This window comes from Manis pentadactyla, chromosome 3 (genome assembly GCF_030020395.1).
Source record: "Manis pentadactyla isolate mManPen7 chromosome 3, mManPen7.hap1, whole genome shotgun sequence".
Taxonomy (NCBI): domain Eukaryota; kingdom Metazoa; phylum Chordata; class Mammalia; order Pholidota; family Manidae; genus Manis; species Manis pentadactyla.
In genome coordinates, this window is record NC_080021.1 from 160,187,982 (window position 1) to 160,206,284 (window position 18,303).

Sequence of the window (18,303 nt, forward strand, 5' to 3'; positions counted from 1 at the left end):
CAATTTCTGATCTGTCTTTCTAATTTAAGACAAAAAGGTAAATGTGAAGTTTTTATTTACATAGAAATTGTATTTAAAAAGTGCCTTACCAACCTCAAAAACTTTGCTAAGCATTTTTAATAAGATAGGACTGCTATGCTGAATATCTTACTACTACTACAGCTATTCCGTACCATACAGAAATGATCGTAAGTTCTCAGTACAGGCCAAATACAAGACTCTTTAGGTCACTAACTCCCATACAGTCCAGTTATCTTATGTATCCTAGAAGTTGGTAAAGTTGCACCAACTGTACAAAGTAAGCAGGTAGTTACGTTGGCTTCCTCTTCTTAGCCAACAACTCTAAATATCTGTCTAATATTGGTGAGGCTTTAAAGTAGCAGACTGTGAAGTCAGGCCACTTTCAGATTCAGACAATGGTACAACAGGAAGGACAGGAGGCTGGTAAGAGTCTTGCCTATGCCTTCCTGAAATAAGAGGTCCTAACAAAGAGATGTAGGACCTGGGAAGAGCTGAGGACATAACTGAGATTAGGAGGATGTGGCAAGTGGATATTGCTATGTCCATAGAAAGTAATACTACTAATTTCTCTCTTCATCTTTCATTTCAATAATGGAAAGAATATTCTTATTCCCCATAAACCAGTAATTTCTATTGTTCTTTCACATTTCTTATGCCAACTGACCAAAATGTGAGTGATGCAAATGGTGTTTCTGCTGTACCATTAAAAGTATACCATACAATTAAAAAGTATCTTATGAAAAAGTACAGGAAAAAAATTCTGGAAAATTCTGGAAAAGAAAAATCATTTGACAGAGGACTCATACTGCCAGATATTAAAATGAATTTTAAGTTACAGTAATAAAAAAGTTTAATACCAAAAGATGAATAGACATTCTAACAGCACAGTGGGCAGAATTCAAAAACAGATATAAAAACACCAGGAATTTAATGTACTATAAATATGGTATATCAAAGTAATGGAGAAAAGTGTTGCTGTGACAACTGGCTGGACATAAGAAAAAAATAAAGCTGGATTTCCAACTTACTCTTTAACCCAAACAAATTCCAGAGAGATCCATTTCTTTATTTATTCATTCATTTATTCCTCCATTCAATATCAATTAAATACTTACAGGAAATGCGCTAGCTGTTGGCACTCAGACTTATATGCAAGATTCCTATCCTCACTGAGCTTACATGATTAAGAAAATATTCAAAAAGTGAGTAAACTAATATATACATACATATATAAGCTCTAAGTATGAGATACTGTAAGTTCCATGAAAGACAGTCAAGAACAATTTCTCTGAGGAACTAACAGGAGGCAGCCATGACAAAAACAAACAACCTGCCCCTCAAAAAAAAGTCTTGGGGATAGAGTGTCCTAGATAAAAGAAAAAGTAAGTATAAAAACCATGAAGCGAGAAATGGGTTGGCACATATGTAAAGAAGAGTAAGCCAAACTCCTTACAATAGCCTAAGTGTCAATGAAGTGCTTTAAGCAGGGTACTACTTCTGTCTGCATATTTTTTAAAGTTCACTCTGGCTTTTGGGTAGAAAACGGACTTCCGGAAGAAAAAGTGGAAGACAGAAAACAAGACAGGACACTACAGCAGTATTCCAGGCAAAAGATAATAAGGTTTATACTTTAGTGGGGACAGTGGAGAGAATTGGATAAGATTTAGAATATACTGTAAAGGAAGGAAGCTCAGAACTAGTTGATGTGCTTAATATGAGAAATAAGAAAAGGAAGAATCAATGAAAAAAGCTAGTGTTTTGGCTAGAGAAACTTGGTAGACAGTGGAGTCATTTACTCAGAAGGCAAGAACAGGCTTAGAAAGGCAAAACAACGTATCAAAAATTCAGTTTTGAACATGTTAAAATTTGAGATGGCTATTAGACAACCATTTGAATATAAGAAACAAGTAACAGTAGCAGCCTCTTAATAGGGTGATCAGGGGACTGGTGAGAGAAGGAAATATTTTTATTGTAGTACCTCTTGTACTGTTTCATTTTTGCCACCAGATGTACACATTATTTTTTTTAATTAATAAATTATAAATAAAACAAATTCTAATCACTGGACTGCTAAACAAAGTCTACGTATGGTACAGTTTTACTTCAACTACTTCCTATAGATTTTCACAATAGTTACATTTTATATGCATAATTATTTCTTATTAGTTCATATTTCAAATACTGTCAATCCTACCACCAACAGGTATCTAATGCTCCCTCTGTGAAATCTTTTATGGTCCTTTTCTCCCTAGCCCCTCTCTCAGGTAGAAAGGCCCTTTTCTCTCCATCTCTAAAGATCTTGTTCATAAACAGCATAGCACAATGATTAAGTACCTACCTGGGCTCTGGAGCCAAAGAGTACAGATTCAAATCCAAGTCTTGCCACTAACTAGATCGGGCAAATTAATGTTCCGTGGCTCATTTCTTCCTTTGTAAAACAGGTTATGTAAATCATTATCACAAGATTTGTGCAGATTAAATAATTTAATATAGGTAAAGCCCTTCAAACATACTGAAGGAAAATGGTACTTAAATGATAACTATTATTAAATAATGGTAAGTAAAATGTAATTTCAAAATTTCTGCTGGGCTTCTGTGTGTTAAAGGCAGCCAAGACAGGTTCTGTTTCTACTCTTTGCTCTAGAATGGCAAATTAATCATGTGTAGTATTGAGAAGGAAAGTTTACAAAATATTGTAAAGTAATGAAAGTGTTAGAGAGCTACCTAACTTGTGTGATTAGAAACATTACAAAATATTTTTAAGGTATGTTCTTACTTTAAATCTTAAAAACTCATCCTGATGGGGTATGTGGTGGGGACTTGATAATGGGGGAAATCTAGTAACCACAATGTTGCTCATGTAATTGTGTATTAATGATACCAAAATAAAATAATAATAATAATAATAAAGTTCTGCACCAAAAAAAAAAAACTCATTATGGCATGACTAATGGATTCATCCTACTTCTTCCTTAATGAGTTAGGCTAATTTTTAGTGCCAGTGGTCTGTCATTTTTTTCAATGGTAGCCAAACAATGCAAAAGATAACTAACCCACATGGCACAAAATTAATTTTTTAGAAGAAAAATTACAGGGTCTAAAAACAAAATAGAAACCACACAACAGGGTCCTATGTTGTTACCCTGTTAGTATATACTCTCACATGCAACAACATTCAAATATAACATTTGATAACAAGTAAAATCAAGTCTAACAGGTGATAAAGCAGGATATAAAACTGTATATATAGCAAATCCAAATTTTGTATTAAATTTTTTTGTGTGAGTAAATAACACATATGCATATAGATGAAATAAAGGCTACCAAGTAATTGCCTCTGTTTGATGGGGTATGTGATTTTTAAACTTTTTGACGATTTCCTATTTTTTCCAAATCTTATTCAAAGAGCATATAGAAAGCTTAGCAGAGTATTGAGCATTTGGAAAGAAATGAATACATGTTAACTATTGGCAGAAAAAGGATTTAAACTGTTAATAAAAAATTAAAATAAATCCATTATACTCTAATTTATACCTCTTGCCATGAAACTTTAAAAAAAATAAGACTTAAATACAACTAGCAACCTTTGACTTAAATTTCACTACATGGAATTAAGAGAGGAGATCAGTAATATACTGGCAAATGTACCATAATCGGGGATTTATCACAGAGAAGGCAAATAGTGAATCTGTGGCATCTTACTACACTGATGGACAGTGACTGCATTGGGGTATGGGTGGGGACTTAATAACATGAGTAAATGGAGTAATCACATTGTTTTCTCATGTGAAACCTTCATAAGAGTGTATATTAATAATACCTTAATAAAAAAATTTTTTTAAAAACCTTTTATTTAGCAAGCTATGTTATTTAAGACTAGTGTTCTTACAAATATTTATCTGTTAAAAATGCATATTTGGGTCTATAAAAACCAAAGTGTCAAACCATAATCAGCTGATACTGTCAATATATATTTACAATTTATTAATTATATTTGTTATAGTCACTTTTTTTGGTTACTCACAAACAAAAAGTTGAAAATAACGGCAGGCAGAGTAACTTAAATTGGTAAAATTCTGTATTAACGTATTTTTTTTTCCTCAGACCTGGGAGAAGACTGAATTATTCAATTAAAGAAACAAACTAATGAAGTCCAACCTAAATTATTTAGATATTTAAAACTAGCATATTATCTAAATTATTTGGCAAAAAAAAAGTATTCTTTCTCTTCTTTCTGGCATTATTCTAGGATTTCTGCTTAATATGAAACAAATTTTTTCCGGATACATTTCTTCATAATCCTTCACCAAATCTGCTACCTAAGAGAAACAGAGTCAAATGCAAAATTAAAATTAAAAGAAGCTAAAAATTAAGGGACGGAAAAAAATCAAATTGATGTTAATTTTCTCTAATTCATTCTATATGTGTCTCTTGTAATTCTCTAGCTTAAGAACTTTTAATAAAGTAAGTCACTAATACAGAATATCAAACTCTTTATTAGCACAACATATTAGGCCCTCTATGATCTGGCTCCATAAACTGGCCCTCCCAGTCACACCTGTCACTACTTTTCTATATATAACTACACTCTATATATAACTAAATTACTGGCCATTCCCTAGCTACATACAGTGGCTTTTATGCCTTTGAATTTTGAATATGTTGTTCTTGTAGCTTGGAAATGACCCTTTCATCAACCTAGTTTCTCAATTCCTATCTTTCCATTTTCATCTTTGAATCCCTACAGTGCCTATCAAATAATAAGCATTACAAATATATGAGGAATATAACAAACTTACTACATTAACCATATACTACCTTCTATTATGCTTTTAAATATTGTATCCACCCCTAAACTGAGGATATGGTATCTGCATTCAACTCAGCAAGTGTTTACCAAGCTTCTCTGAACTTGAAGAGCCACTTTCTAGTGATACAAAAATGCATAATATAATATTAAAGTTTAGTGAGGCAAAGAGACCTGCAAACAGACAACTTTGATATCATGGTATTAAAAAATGTCAATACAAATCATGAATCCAATAGGTGGGTCCTGAAGAACAGAGGAATATACCTAACACTGAAAACAAGGAATAGATTCACAAAGTTATCCTGAAGAGATGACAACTCTGCTGAGTCTTAAAAAACAAGCAAGAATTTTGACTTCACATAACTAAACATTTGAGTTTAACAGGGATTACTCATAGGATTAATACTTCAATATGATTCTATATTAAAATCAATTTTCTCAGATTATAGTAAAGTAGCTTGCTCTGAAAATTACTTTCATGGTCTAATTTCTACTGGAGGAAGAAACAAAAAAATTACCTATCATAGAAAACTTTAAATGTAAGAAAATTAACAAAAATCTTAGTATAAAATTACCACCCATTACCTTTCATTTTAACAAATTCAGCAATATTACATTGTGCCATCATGCGAAATCTAACAATTCTTAATTGATTTAAATGGTAAAACTGGAAACTGACGGATAAACTGAACATTACCTAACAAGGTAGTCTTGATCCTTACCCCCAAAATAAGTGATGCTGAATTTGATGACGTTTCTAGAACTAACTACCAGTTTCTAGGAAATAGAGAACAAAAGAATGGAATGCTATCAACAAAACCCAAGAGAGTAGGAGACACCGGACAAACAAACTGGTTTCTTCAGTAAAAATCACTGCAGGAAAGAAGGGCAGGAAGAGAGAAGGAGAGAGAGAAGGAAGAAAAGAAAGGGAAAGCTATTAAATTAAAAAGACCTGTGAATCAATCAGAATGTGGTCTTATTAGATCATGAATCAAACCAAAAATATAAAAAAGAATTTAGTTATAATTTTTGAATAATTAGAAACGTGAACACTGGATATTTGCTACTAAGAATTTTTTTTTTGGTTTGATATGGTATTATAGTTAGATTTTAAACAAGAGTCCCAGTCTCAGAGAGTTACAAACTGATGCATGTACAGAATAATCTGCTCTCACTGATTTCCTTCAAAATAATACAGAAAGGAGGTATACAGAATGTATGGATGGAGCAGAACCAGCCATGAATAACTACTGTTGGGAACTGGGTAATAGGTACATGAAGGTTCAAATACAGTTTGCTTTCTTATGTTAGAAATTCTCTAATGAAGTGTTTTAAAATAATGTAAAAACCAATTTGAAAATAGAGATGGTTTTGTATAGTATTCTGTGACAAACCCATGACTTTCAAAGATCTCTCCATTTGTTTTCGGAGGAATACTGTCTCCTCACTACTGGCCCCCACTACCTTTTTATTAGTTACTTCTTCTACAAGTTGTATTCCACATGAAGACATGAGTATATAAATCTGCTTTCTTTTCTCCTGCATTCCCTTCACTCCAACTTATTATAACCCAAAATACAAGACTAACAAGGGTTGACAAGTGTAAAAGCAATGCTAAAAAATACTTGAATGAAAGGAGAACTCTATAAATTCTGAGGTGAAATCAAACAAATACTGTTACTATATCCTGAAGCACGGGACCTTAAACTTCATTGTGAATAGAAATCATTTAAGTAGTTTATTTAAAAAATGTAGAGTTCTAATCCCCACTCTGAGATTCTGAGTTAACATATTTAAATATGCTATTAGGGCCAAGGAATGTGCTTTTTAACACTATTCTAATGTCAGTGATATGAGAAACATTTTGAGAGACATGCCCCCCAAAACCTTTGAAAATGACCATTAGAATTTTTAACCACCTACTGCTTAATCACAAATCAACATTCACAGAAGTCAAATGGCAACAAAGCAAGCAGAAAAAGTCCCTGCCTTCATAGATTTTCCATTCTAGTGAGAGATGAGAGGAAAACCATAGGTAATTAAATCATATTAGGGTGTAATAAATGCTATGAAGGAAAACAAAGGTTCACTGATTTTAATTTAGAAGCTTTAAACTCTCAGAGAAGAACAATACTGGAAAAGAAATTAACCAAGTATAGCAAGAAGGTTGCAGTCAAGAAATTTTACCTTAAACTGGTTTATCTCAATCTGTATTCTTGTCTTTATCTTGTAGTTGGGTGCCTATACAGAAATGAACAAGCCTGAATTCCCAGACATACTAACATTTAAAAAGGCATAAAAGAAGCTATCAGAATTACTTGTGTCTACAGGTACTTTCAGATGGCTGTACTCAGAATTTTTAAAGATGAAATATGGGGTGAGTTCTTAGCACCAGCTATTCCAAATCCTTGAAACTGCACCTACAAAATCTGTAGATTTTTATATTTTGACTGGTATTACCCAAAACAACAACAGTAACACATTGTCATTAAAAAAAAAAAAAAAAAAGAATAGACAGCGGAAGGAAAAATAAAAATCACCCACAGTTCCACTACCCAGTAACAGCATTTAACGTGTGTTGTCTTATAACTTCCTTCAGTAATACACATTTTTGACCCAATTTTTCACCTATGTAGTTTATTCAAAATTGGTAAATACAAATTCCCTTTCATTTTTTTTTTTTTTTACTGTAGAAGTAATATGCTTATTGTAGAAAATCTAGGACATAGTGGAAAGTTAAAAAGAAAATGAAAAAAGCCCAGGATCTTTCTACTTAGGAATAACCACTATTAACAATTCAGAGGTTTTCCTAAGTCTTTTTTCAAAGTGTATATACTTAGTATTCTGATTTTTAAGCACAACTAATTTTGAAACATTCACAGTTCCCAAGTGAAAGATGACACAACAAAGGGCTTGGTGACAGATAATACTACCACTGGGATTTATCAGTCTTTCCAATTAAAAAAAGAAGAAGAACCTCAAATAATTTAATATGTATTTTAAAGACTCCTATTACTATGCAAGTTTCTTGGGAATGGAAATGACTATTTGTTCTGACCAGGCACATATAATTATATGGAAATGCCTAGAGATGATTTGAAAGCTGAAATACAACTATGAAAGAGATCCAATCTTCCCTCCAAAAACACAGTTTTTTTACCCCCTGCTCTAATTTTTAAGAAATAAAGATAAATACAAGGGCACAGATACAATGAGAAACAGACTATAAGACAAAACACTTTAGAATCTATTAGGGCACATGTATTGTATTAAATTTAAATCATTCTCAAATTAATATTCTCAAATGGAACAAAACCTAATAAAGTTTAAATTTACTATATCCAAATAACACCTTTTATTCCAGAATAAACTCTTTTCACCTTCATGAACTACCTCTTCTCAATTATGCATTTCAGCTTTTAACATACATTATATTTTTTTAAATCATATTCTTCTAATCTATCATCTTTCCATACTAAAGACAATCAATCCTCTCACAAAGTTCTGCTTTTGGTCCCCTGTATTTTCATTAGAGTCTGTCATGGGCAATCTCATTCACTCCCATTTCTTCAACCATCATCCTTCTACAAGTTAATTGCTAATTAAACATCTCTAATTTAAAGCTAGTTACTCTGATGAGGTCGTTCAGCTACCTAGTTCAGCTTTGTTGGGGTCCCTGGTGATACCTCCTCTTCTATAAGTACAATCTTTTAAAAAAGGAAATGTCACCTTCTATTAGAAGGCCTTATGTAGCCTTCTGATAATTCTCAGCTTACTTTAAATTCTCTTTAAATGAATGCCTCTTCTCAAATTCCCTCAGCATCACCATCACCTGGGCTCAAATTCATTTTGGACACTCACACGCCATAGCTTGCCCTCTTACCATCTTTACCTCCTGAATTTACCTCTTTTTGTATCCTCATCCACCCTTTAGCTCCTATTGCTTATTATCCCTTGATGGAATTAAGAGCCTTTTAATTGGTTTCCTTTTTTCATTCTCTCTCCTCTTTCACCCTTCAAACCACAAAATACTAGTAAAATCATGTCACTCCCTTAGCTAAAACCTGTGATGGATTTATACTGCCTACATTCTAAATTCCTTAGCAAGCATTCAAGGTCCTTCAAAATCAGCCCCAGCCTATCTTTTCAGAACTGTCTGCTATTCCGGGCCCTCATTATACTACACTGTAACCAATGGGCATAAACCATTCCTCTGGAATACTCTGCAGTCTCCTGGTCTCCTTCCTCCATGCCTTTAATGTTTCTGTTTACCTACCACCTTGAAATAAGAGACAGTATCATGTTGTCTTGCCTGTGGGTTTCAGCCCCGGGCAAGTTCACTATGGATTCAGTGAAACCGAGAAATGACAATGAACCATTCTTAGGGTAAAAAGTTTTATACCTGGCTTTACTCTCCCAGCAATAGGTCAAGAGCTAGAATCACATCTGCATCCAACAGTCTGTGGGTCTGTAATCCTCCTCAGTCTCTGCCTTGCCCACAGCACTGGACAGAGCCCTTTATATAGTGACTCCGTCAATAATAGCTTATTGCCTAGGGTGTGGAAGCAGCAGCCTAACAGTAGGCCAATTACATTATCGAGTAGTTTAGGGTCAGGTGAGGATCCTGGCCATACGAACTTCCATCTTCCCCACAATGTTATCATTGTATCTACTACAGGTCTTTACATACTACCTATCAGAGAATACATCAAATAACTGGGAGGGGGTGGTTAATGAACTTTTCAACTTCATCTGTCAGTATTCTACTCATCCTCCAAAACTATGACCTCTAGAATAAAATATAGTATTTTTCAATCCCTGCTCCCTTCCCCTCTCCAGTAGTTTATCTCTCTTTTGCACTCCCGTAACACTCTGTAATAAAGCTCATCATAGTATTGCTCCAAGTATGTGCCCTCAGAAAATAATTATTCACTAGCTGAGTCAAGATGTACCAAACTGATTATGTTCTCCCAATTTGTTAAGGGGGGAAAACTAGCTCTAGATAGAATCTATTCAATTAAGGGTTTCCTCCCATAATTTAAGCCTTTGTACACCCTATCAAAAAACATGATACAACTAAATATAATCTATCAATATTTCGAGGTGTTCTGCAAATAATACACTAACTTCCAGATGTTTTGACAAAGAAACAAGTTTGAGAATCACAGTTTTAACATATTTTACTTTTTGTCATAACTATGTACCATTTTTTTTGAATTTTTATTTTTATTTTTTTTATTTTGGTATCATTAATCTACAATTATATGAAGAACATTATGTTTACTAGGCTCCCCCCTTCACCGAGTCCCCCCCACATACCCCTTACCCCTTCACAGTCACTGTTCATCAGCGTAGTAAGATGCTGTAAAATCACTAATTGTCTTCTCTGTGTTGTACAGCCCTCCCTGTGCCCTCCACACACTATACGTGCTAATCGTAATGCCTCCTTTCTTTTTCCCCGCCCTTGTCCTTCCCTTCCCACCCATCCTCCCCAGTTCCTTTCTCTTTGGTAACTATTAGTCCATTTTTGGGTTCTGTGATTCTGCTGCTGTTTTGTTCCTTCAGTTTTCCTTTGTTCTTATACTCCACATATGAGTGAAATCATTTGGTACTTGTCTTTCTCCGCCTGGCTTATTTCACTGAGCATAATACCCTCTAGCTCCATCCATGTTGTTGCAAATGGTAGGATCTTATGTACCATTTTTTAAACCTCTTGAGGGTAGGAACTGTGCCCCAAATCCTAGAACAAGCAGGTGCTCAATAAATGTCTTAATTGAAATCCTTCATCCTTTCATCACAGCATTTAAACTTTTTCCGAACCTTCTCTAAATAACTTTTTTTTTTTTAAGAATGGCCATTATAATAAGAACTACATGGAGAATCAAGCTCTAACATTCTGTAGTTCTCAACAAGAAGGAAATCTGGATCCTATTACCAAAGATTCCCAGTATTTAAAGATTTACATAGAAAAGAAATACATAATCCAGTGGGGGATGAGGGGAGTTAGACTACTAGGAAGAAAGAACCATCTTTTAATAAAAGTTCCTAATTCATTTCTGGGTTTTAATCTTGAGAATAAGCAAGTCAACAAAATTCAAATCTAATTTGGGAGAGGATTTACTCTACAAAATTCATTTGTATTTCATTTACTACTTGTACTTAGAAACCTCTATTTAAAAATTTTTGAGGCTTCTTGATGATGCTTTTATACTCTCATTCCCAAGAAAAATATTCTACCAACTAAAAAGTAATTACAAATTAGTTAACTAAATTAACTAACCTTTAGCAGTATTTTAAGAAAGCCTTTTTTAGCCCATTATGTGCACCATTTAACAGCAACTTAATTCAGAAATCAAGAATAATTTAATGATATATTATATCCAAGCTTGTTTTCATCAAAATATTACTTTAAATGACCAAAATTTAAATTTTAAGTTCAGTTTTGCTGGGGGTCACTAGTGATACCTCTTCTAAAACAACAATCTTTTAAAAATAGGAAAAGCCATCTTCTGGCTACACAGCAATTATTCTTAAAGCTTTTAACAATAAATTTTAAATTTGGAAAAGACAAAAAAAGACTTATTAATATTTGACAGTTTCTAAAACTCCGTGCATAACTTCCTAACTATTAAGTATTTTCTATTCCTTTCCACTTAAGATGATTTTCTCCTTATTTCTAATGCTAACTACTATTTATCTCAGTTGCGTTGAATAAATAAGATTCCTTTGTAAAATACAACTATCTTCAGAATAGATATGTTATCTGTTTGTCCTAGTTCTATAACAAATATTATATATAATAATATATTGTTATATTATTAGTATGTATTTATATGCAATAAAAATACTTGCAAATTATTTATATATACATGTAGTGCTACTATAAACACCACAAAATGAAAACCCAAAATAGAAATTTTAAGAAGCTAAAGTAAAAATAGAATATACTTAAGTTTTAATATCTTCATCCCTCATCCCAATCACCCTGTATACCTCCTGGGGTACAGATACACTCTAGAAATCACACTATAGCCATACAGACATGCCTGTAGTTGCCAGAAACACTACACTATTTCATGCCTTGAATTCATTGCAGTTCTGGAAAGCTCCATTCAAAACCCTCCAAAAAAATATCCAGTAGCAATCTTCTCTTTCAAGAACCAATTCAACTATAAACTTCTGATACCTTTTAACTAGTCTTTTTCCCCTGTCCTTTCCTCCTCTCACTTGCCATCCCCACACTTAGGCCTTCAGATTTAGGTCCCTTCCTCTTAAGTTCTCCTTTACCTTGTTTATATATCCATTATAGAATCATTATCTTTGTAGGTGTCTCTTTCCCTACTCAACCACTTAAGGGCAAGGAACTTAACTTTGGATCTCAAGAGACTTGAATGTCTAGCTCTGGCAGATTTGTGCAATCAATTAACCTAGCCTAACACTCCCATAGCACAGATGAAGAAACTGAGATTCAAGTTATACATGTGTCCAAGGTACTAATGCCACTGGGCTCCTCTAAAATGATAATGTGTCATCATTTCTATATGATGTACCTACCTCATTTCTATACTGTATGGAACAGATGTAAAGTTCTTTTGGTAAATTTGAAAATGAGTTAATTCAGAACCTTACAAATATATACCAAAAGAAAAAAATTAAAATGTTAATATCTGCATCAGTTTTCTATTCCTATTATTATTTTTAAATTATTTTCATATTTTTCTATATTATTACTATTGTTTTTATTACATACCACTTACAAATAAGGTATCTGAGTCACCTATTTGCTGAAAATCATATTCATGTAGACAGTACACAGAATATTGTTCTGGAATATCTATATAAGATATATATATATATACATGTGTATATACATTTGTTTATACCAAATGGTTAAAACCTATGCTGTATTCAAAGCTGTGTCCCTTCAAAGCACTTACTTAGTAATGACTCAGATTTTAGGTTAGTACAGAAGAAAGAAATGATTTCCTAGTACCTGTAAGTGTGGCCTGGAAAACCTATTACTTATGAAATGTTTACATATATCAAATATAATAAAAGTGACATATGCAAGAATTTCTCTCTCTTGGACTAAGCATGTCAAAAATACATTATTATGGTTATGTATATAAATCATAGAATGTTTAAGCTTCTTTCTAAGTATAGATGTTATTAGACCATATGGGAATACAATATTCAGTGCATTAGCCACTGAGGATGATTCTAAGCATTTAGAAATTTACCTTTATGTAAAAGAAAAATAGTCTCCCTGTTCTTTCATAGGACTCAAGAAATATTTACTGTACACACAGTACTTTTGAAAACAACTATAATTCATTCAAACCTATACAGTATGTTACTTCTCAGCACTTCCATGCTGCCATTCTCTTACCTCATTCTAAAGCCCTGTTTCCACATCTGTAAAACTGGATGCTTGGACTAGATGAACCTTTACGGTTCTTGCAGGTCTAAAATCTTGTGACAGCAATTTAGAGTATATTTTACTACTTAAAAATAATGACATGTAAATGGATTGTTTTATATGAATCACAATTAAAAAGCACTGTGGAGACCAGTAACACAACTACACAAGTATAAGGTCACTAAATAAAGTATAACAATAATTTACAAAGCATATTTGTGAATAATTATCCTATTACCAAATAATTCTACTTTATGAAAGGATTCAAGAAGAGGTTCATTAATTTAAATAGAGCTCCCCTAAAATCAAGCAGTATGTTAACTATTGTTTTCACTGAAAAAAGTCACTGATAGTCTTGAAAACAGCATACAGGAAGCTAGTAACAGATCAGATTATTTTAAAATTACCATTATAAATCAAGGACCAAAAAATTAACACAACTTTTCAGGCACTATTCCATAAAAATACTAGTACAATGCCCCATTTCAGAAATGAGGAAAACATCATTTTATTCTACCACTAATATTATAATGATTAAAACTTACATTGGGCCACCTATGGGACCAGTACTGTTGACTTTAAATTTATTAACTCATTTAATCCTACAGCAACCCCATAAGGTAGATACTATAATTATCCCCATTTTACAGATGAGGAAACTAAGGCCAAAAAGGTAAAGTGACCTGTCGAGTTCAATTCAGCTAGTAAATAGTCAAACTGCTATTCCACTTCAACTGTCATTTCCAACAATTACTTTTCTATTCCTGAAAATTTTTCACTTGAGAAATTAATTTGGCTTCTATCAATTATATGATTATAATTAAAAACGTTTATTATAGTAGCTTCCTGCTACACTATTGTCTTTTACTAAAGACGACGACTCTGGATATACGCGTGTAGTACACCAAGAGCACGGTGCCATCTGAACTGCCAGTGATTTTTGTCAGAATAAGCACAAATGTCTAAACATATTAAAAATCTTGTGTGGATGTATCACTATTGCAAACATTCAGTCTGTTCATATGAAGGTGAGAGAAAAAGATCAGGAGCGTGCCAGAGTAACTGTTAACCATTTAATTGTTAACACTGCATAAATCTCTGATGGCCAACATGTAAAACGATACATTTTTTAATGGTTTGTAACAGTTTTTTATATGAACCAAACTTATTTTTCTAACGATATTTCATCCTAAAAACTTTACAAATTTTTTAATGTTAAAAAAGGTCTAAAAGTTTTGGGTCCAACTTCCATCCCACTAAAACTTTTCCTCTGCCCACTTGCTACCCTTGTAATTCTCCTACGAGGACCATTTCGCTTTACATTTACAAACTTTACCTGCTTTGGGCGCTCAGGACTCGGCCTGCTTCCCAGCTTCTCACCGCGACACCGGGTTGCTCAGCCCACACCCACCACACCCCAGAGGCCCCCGCCCAGCGCCGCTCCTCCTCCCGGGGTTCTCCAGCACCAAATCAGCACCTATCAGCGACGCCCCCCGGCCCCTGGCCCAACCCATCCTCGGACACGTGCGAGGGTGTTTGTGTCAGTCAGTCCGTCCCACAGCGCACGGGACTCACTTACCGAGAGAGAAGCGCCAACTTCTGCTCCAGCATCATCTCCAACCTCTGGCCCTGTCTGGAGATCCAATGGTCCACTCCATGCAAGCGGTAGCACGTCTCCAGCATCAACCTGAAGTCCGCCACGAACTCGGTGATGCCCCTATACTGGCCGCTGATGAACTTCTCCTCCATTTTCAGCAGACATGTGCCCTGCCCGGGCTGCTGCAGGAGGGCGCGACTGCCCCGGCCTCCGCTGCGCGGCCCCTCGGAAGCCGCGGCCGCCGCCTCCTCCTCCTCCCCGGTGGCAACGCCCCCCAGGGGCTGCAGGAAGGGGGCGGTGAGGCCCCTGTGCTTCTCCTGCAGGAACTCAACCAGGATGCGGTAGCCCTGCTGCAGCTCGTAGGTCAGCTCCTGCTCCTTGCAGCCACCGCCCCCGACCACCACCGCCTCCTCCTCCCCCTCCTCCTGGTCGTCTGCGTCCTCCCGCGAGGAGGCACTCCTCCCTCGGGCCGGCCCTGAAGCTGGGGCCACCGCTGCCACCTCCTCCGCGTCGTCCTCTTCCTCGGCCACCAGTGGCGGCCGCTCCTCCTCCCCGGCCGGCTCCATCCCCCCCGGCGTCTCGGGTACTCTCATGCTCCTGGCAGGCCCAGGTGGGGCGGTGCGGAGCGGCCGCTCGAGGCGCCGAGGGACGCGTGAGCGTGGGCCGCTTTCTCAGAGCTCGGGAGCACCGCGCAGCCCCCGCCGCATCGGGCCTCGCTCTCCTCAGCCGCCGGCTGCGTTCGGTGCGCGCGGGGGTCTCGAGCTCGCCGCCGGCGGGGCGGGGTTACATGGCGCGCGGGGGAGGGGGGAGAGAAGAGGAGAGCCTAGGTGCCCTCCTCTCCCCTCCCCCCGGCGGCGACGCGCGCGCGGCCCTCGCCTGCCTCACCCCTCTGTGCCCCGCCCGCCCGCTCTTCACCAGCCAGGCCCGGCAGGGCCGCTGCGGCCTCGGCGCCCCACCCCCTCCCGGGCCGGCTTGGGGGCTGGGAGGGGGCGAGGAGGAAGTTGGGGGGGGGGCTTCTCTAGCTTCTCCGGAGGGGGCCGCAGCGCTGGGCCTCGGCGGCTCGGACTCCTCCTCTCCCTCACACCCCCCTCCCGCCCTCTCTACCTGCGGGGGGACCCGGGCAGGAGGAGGCGGCGCGCAGACGGGGCCCGGCGACAACTGTCAGTTAGAAGCCCCGCTGGGCGGGAGGAGGGGGAAGGGGTGGGGCAGGGGGAGGACACTCAAGCTCCCCCAGGACTGGGCAGCTGTGGAAAGAAGCGAAGAAAGAGCCATCGTCGCCATCCGCAGTGCGCATGCGTAGTAGAACCAGCTCCCCCTCTACCCCCGCCCCTTTCGCTTCCCGCGGGGCTACGCGAAAGCAAGGACTTCGCGTCAGCTACGGGCCCTGAGGCCTGGTAGATTGCGCGAGCCAATGATGTCATCAGCTTGCAGACAACTGTAAGAGGCGGGGTGGAGAAAGAAGCAAGGCGCCTGCGTAGCTCTACCAGCCACCTCCAGAGAGACCGAAGGGCTTGTGAAAGCAAATCCTGAAATACGCTTATTTCTTTTGTGAGACACTTAGAACCACTGAAAACTAAAATTAATCCTGAAGGAGCTTGCCAGGTAACTTTCGTTAGTGGCAAATGAATAGTAAGAAGGCACAAAATGTAAATCCTGTCATGTAAAATTCATGTTTTTGCACACACCCTCCCCCTTGTGACCGTCGATGTCACCCAGTTAATATAAAACTGGAATTTTGAAAAGTTTAAGAAGGCGGTTCAGGGACTCAGCCAACTAAAATATGTCCACAGACAAAAAGGAAAGGAGATGATTTGTAGAACGAATTTCTGAAATTCTAGTCCCTAGTTCTAAACATCAACTTATATTTTGAAAACTAAATCTCATTTTCCATTAAAATGAAAAAAACAAACTTCTACCTTCCTGATTTTTGAGGACTGCTAATAATAAAGGAAGGCAATGAAAATTCATGTAAAAAAAGATCCTTAGGACTAAAAACATTTAAAATTTTTTTCATGTCTAAGCTGTACAGCATTAGATAGCCAAGTTGTTAGCAGGGCCTTACACACACTTAAAAATTACTGTTTAGAGAATGTCTAAAAAGTGGACTCTTCATTCACTTTAATTTACATGTTGCTTTAAGTGGAGAAAACATTTTTACTCTCCTCAGAGCCCATTGATGTAACCAGCTCACAGGAACAAAGGCGAGGACCAGTTCTACTTTGCAACTGGCAACCAAAAACATGTCTGACTAGATCTCTTATTCCTATAAGAAAGTCCAACAATCTGGACTCACCCTATGCCAGCAATACCCACTCTCTTCCTCTTTAGCCACCAGTCCTATTTCATACCTCTCAGATAATATTAATTTGGATTTATTGAACCATGTGCCACTAAGCACTTTATATTCATCATCTCCCATAATTCTCAGTGATCCTATAAACTTAAGTATTATGCCCATTTTACAGGTGGAGAAACTGATGCTTAGGTTAAGAAAATTGCGAAAATTCAAATCTAGGTCTGTTCACACTTCAAAATTCCCCAGATGCCTAATTCCAAGTCATCTTGGTGGAGTTTCCAATTCCTCATGCACTAAGAGTGTGGGGAATTCCTAGAAATATTAATCAAGGTCTTCTTAACTAAAGGATATTAAGATTAAAAGATGCAGGTGAGTTGTAGGAGTCTCAGCTATAAGTCATGGAAAGGCAAGATGATTTCAATCTTAGCTATTATGAAAGTAGGATCAGGCCTTTTAACTTAAAAAAAAACTATTATACAAGAAATATGTTGACTGTAGGTAAATTAGAAAATACAGTTGGCCTTTGAACAACATGGATTTGAACTGTGCAGATTCTTATACGCAGACTTTTTTCAGTAACTGTATTGGAAAAATGTTTGGAGATTTGTGACCATTTAAGAAAACATTTTTCTCTAGCTTTATTGTAAGAATAAAGTATGTAATACATATACAAAATATGTGTTAATCAGATGTTATGTTATTGATAAGACTTTCAGTCAACAGTAGGTTATGAGTAGTTAAGTTTTGGGGAAATCAAAAATTATAGTTTTGACTGCGTTGGGAGTCATGCCCCTAACCTCCTCATTGTTCAAGAGTCAATTGTATAAATAAGTGAGGAGAAAAAATGCCATTTAATTGTACCTTCCAGCAAAAACCTCTAGTGAAACTATGTGGTGGGATTTTTCTATTTACTCATCTGTACTTTTGCATTTATCTTAAATAAACTTAAAATTGTGACAATCCTATACTTAATGTCCTTTTCTCCCCTTAGTAGTAAATAATTGTAGGGAATGGACAGGAATTGTACATCTGAAATCTCAATTTCTCATTTCTACAGTGGCCCACATGGTCTGCATCTGAGCTGGCAGGGGGGTCAATCAGGGAAATTCTAATGAAAAAGGAATTACAAACCATAATAACACAAAAGAGGTACAAACAAC

General features: G+C 36.8%; 1 protein-coding gene across 6 annotated transcripts in view; it reads right to left on the minus strand.

The window, feature by feature from the left end:
• KIAA2026 (KIAA2026 ortholog) overlaps nt 1-16,128 on the minus strand; it is a 138,440-nt gene extending 122,312 nt beyond the window's left edge. For 3 of the 6 annotated variants that reach the window (XM_036878823.2, XM_036878824.2, XM_057498649.1), the window contains exon 1: nt 14,830-16,128. In XM_036878823.2, coding sequence (XP_036734718.2) covers nt 14,830-15,440 — 611 coding nt within the window. In that variant the 5' untranslated portion in view covers nt 15,441-16,128. The remainder of the gene's footprint in view (nt 1-14,829) is intronic. The other 3 variants (XM_036878820.2, XM_036878819.2, XM_036878821.2) reach the window with 2 other exon arrangements.
• Between the last annotated feature and the right edge of the window lie 2,175 nt (nt 16,129-18,303).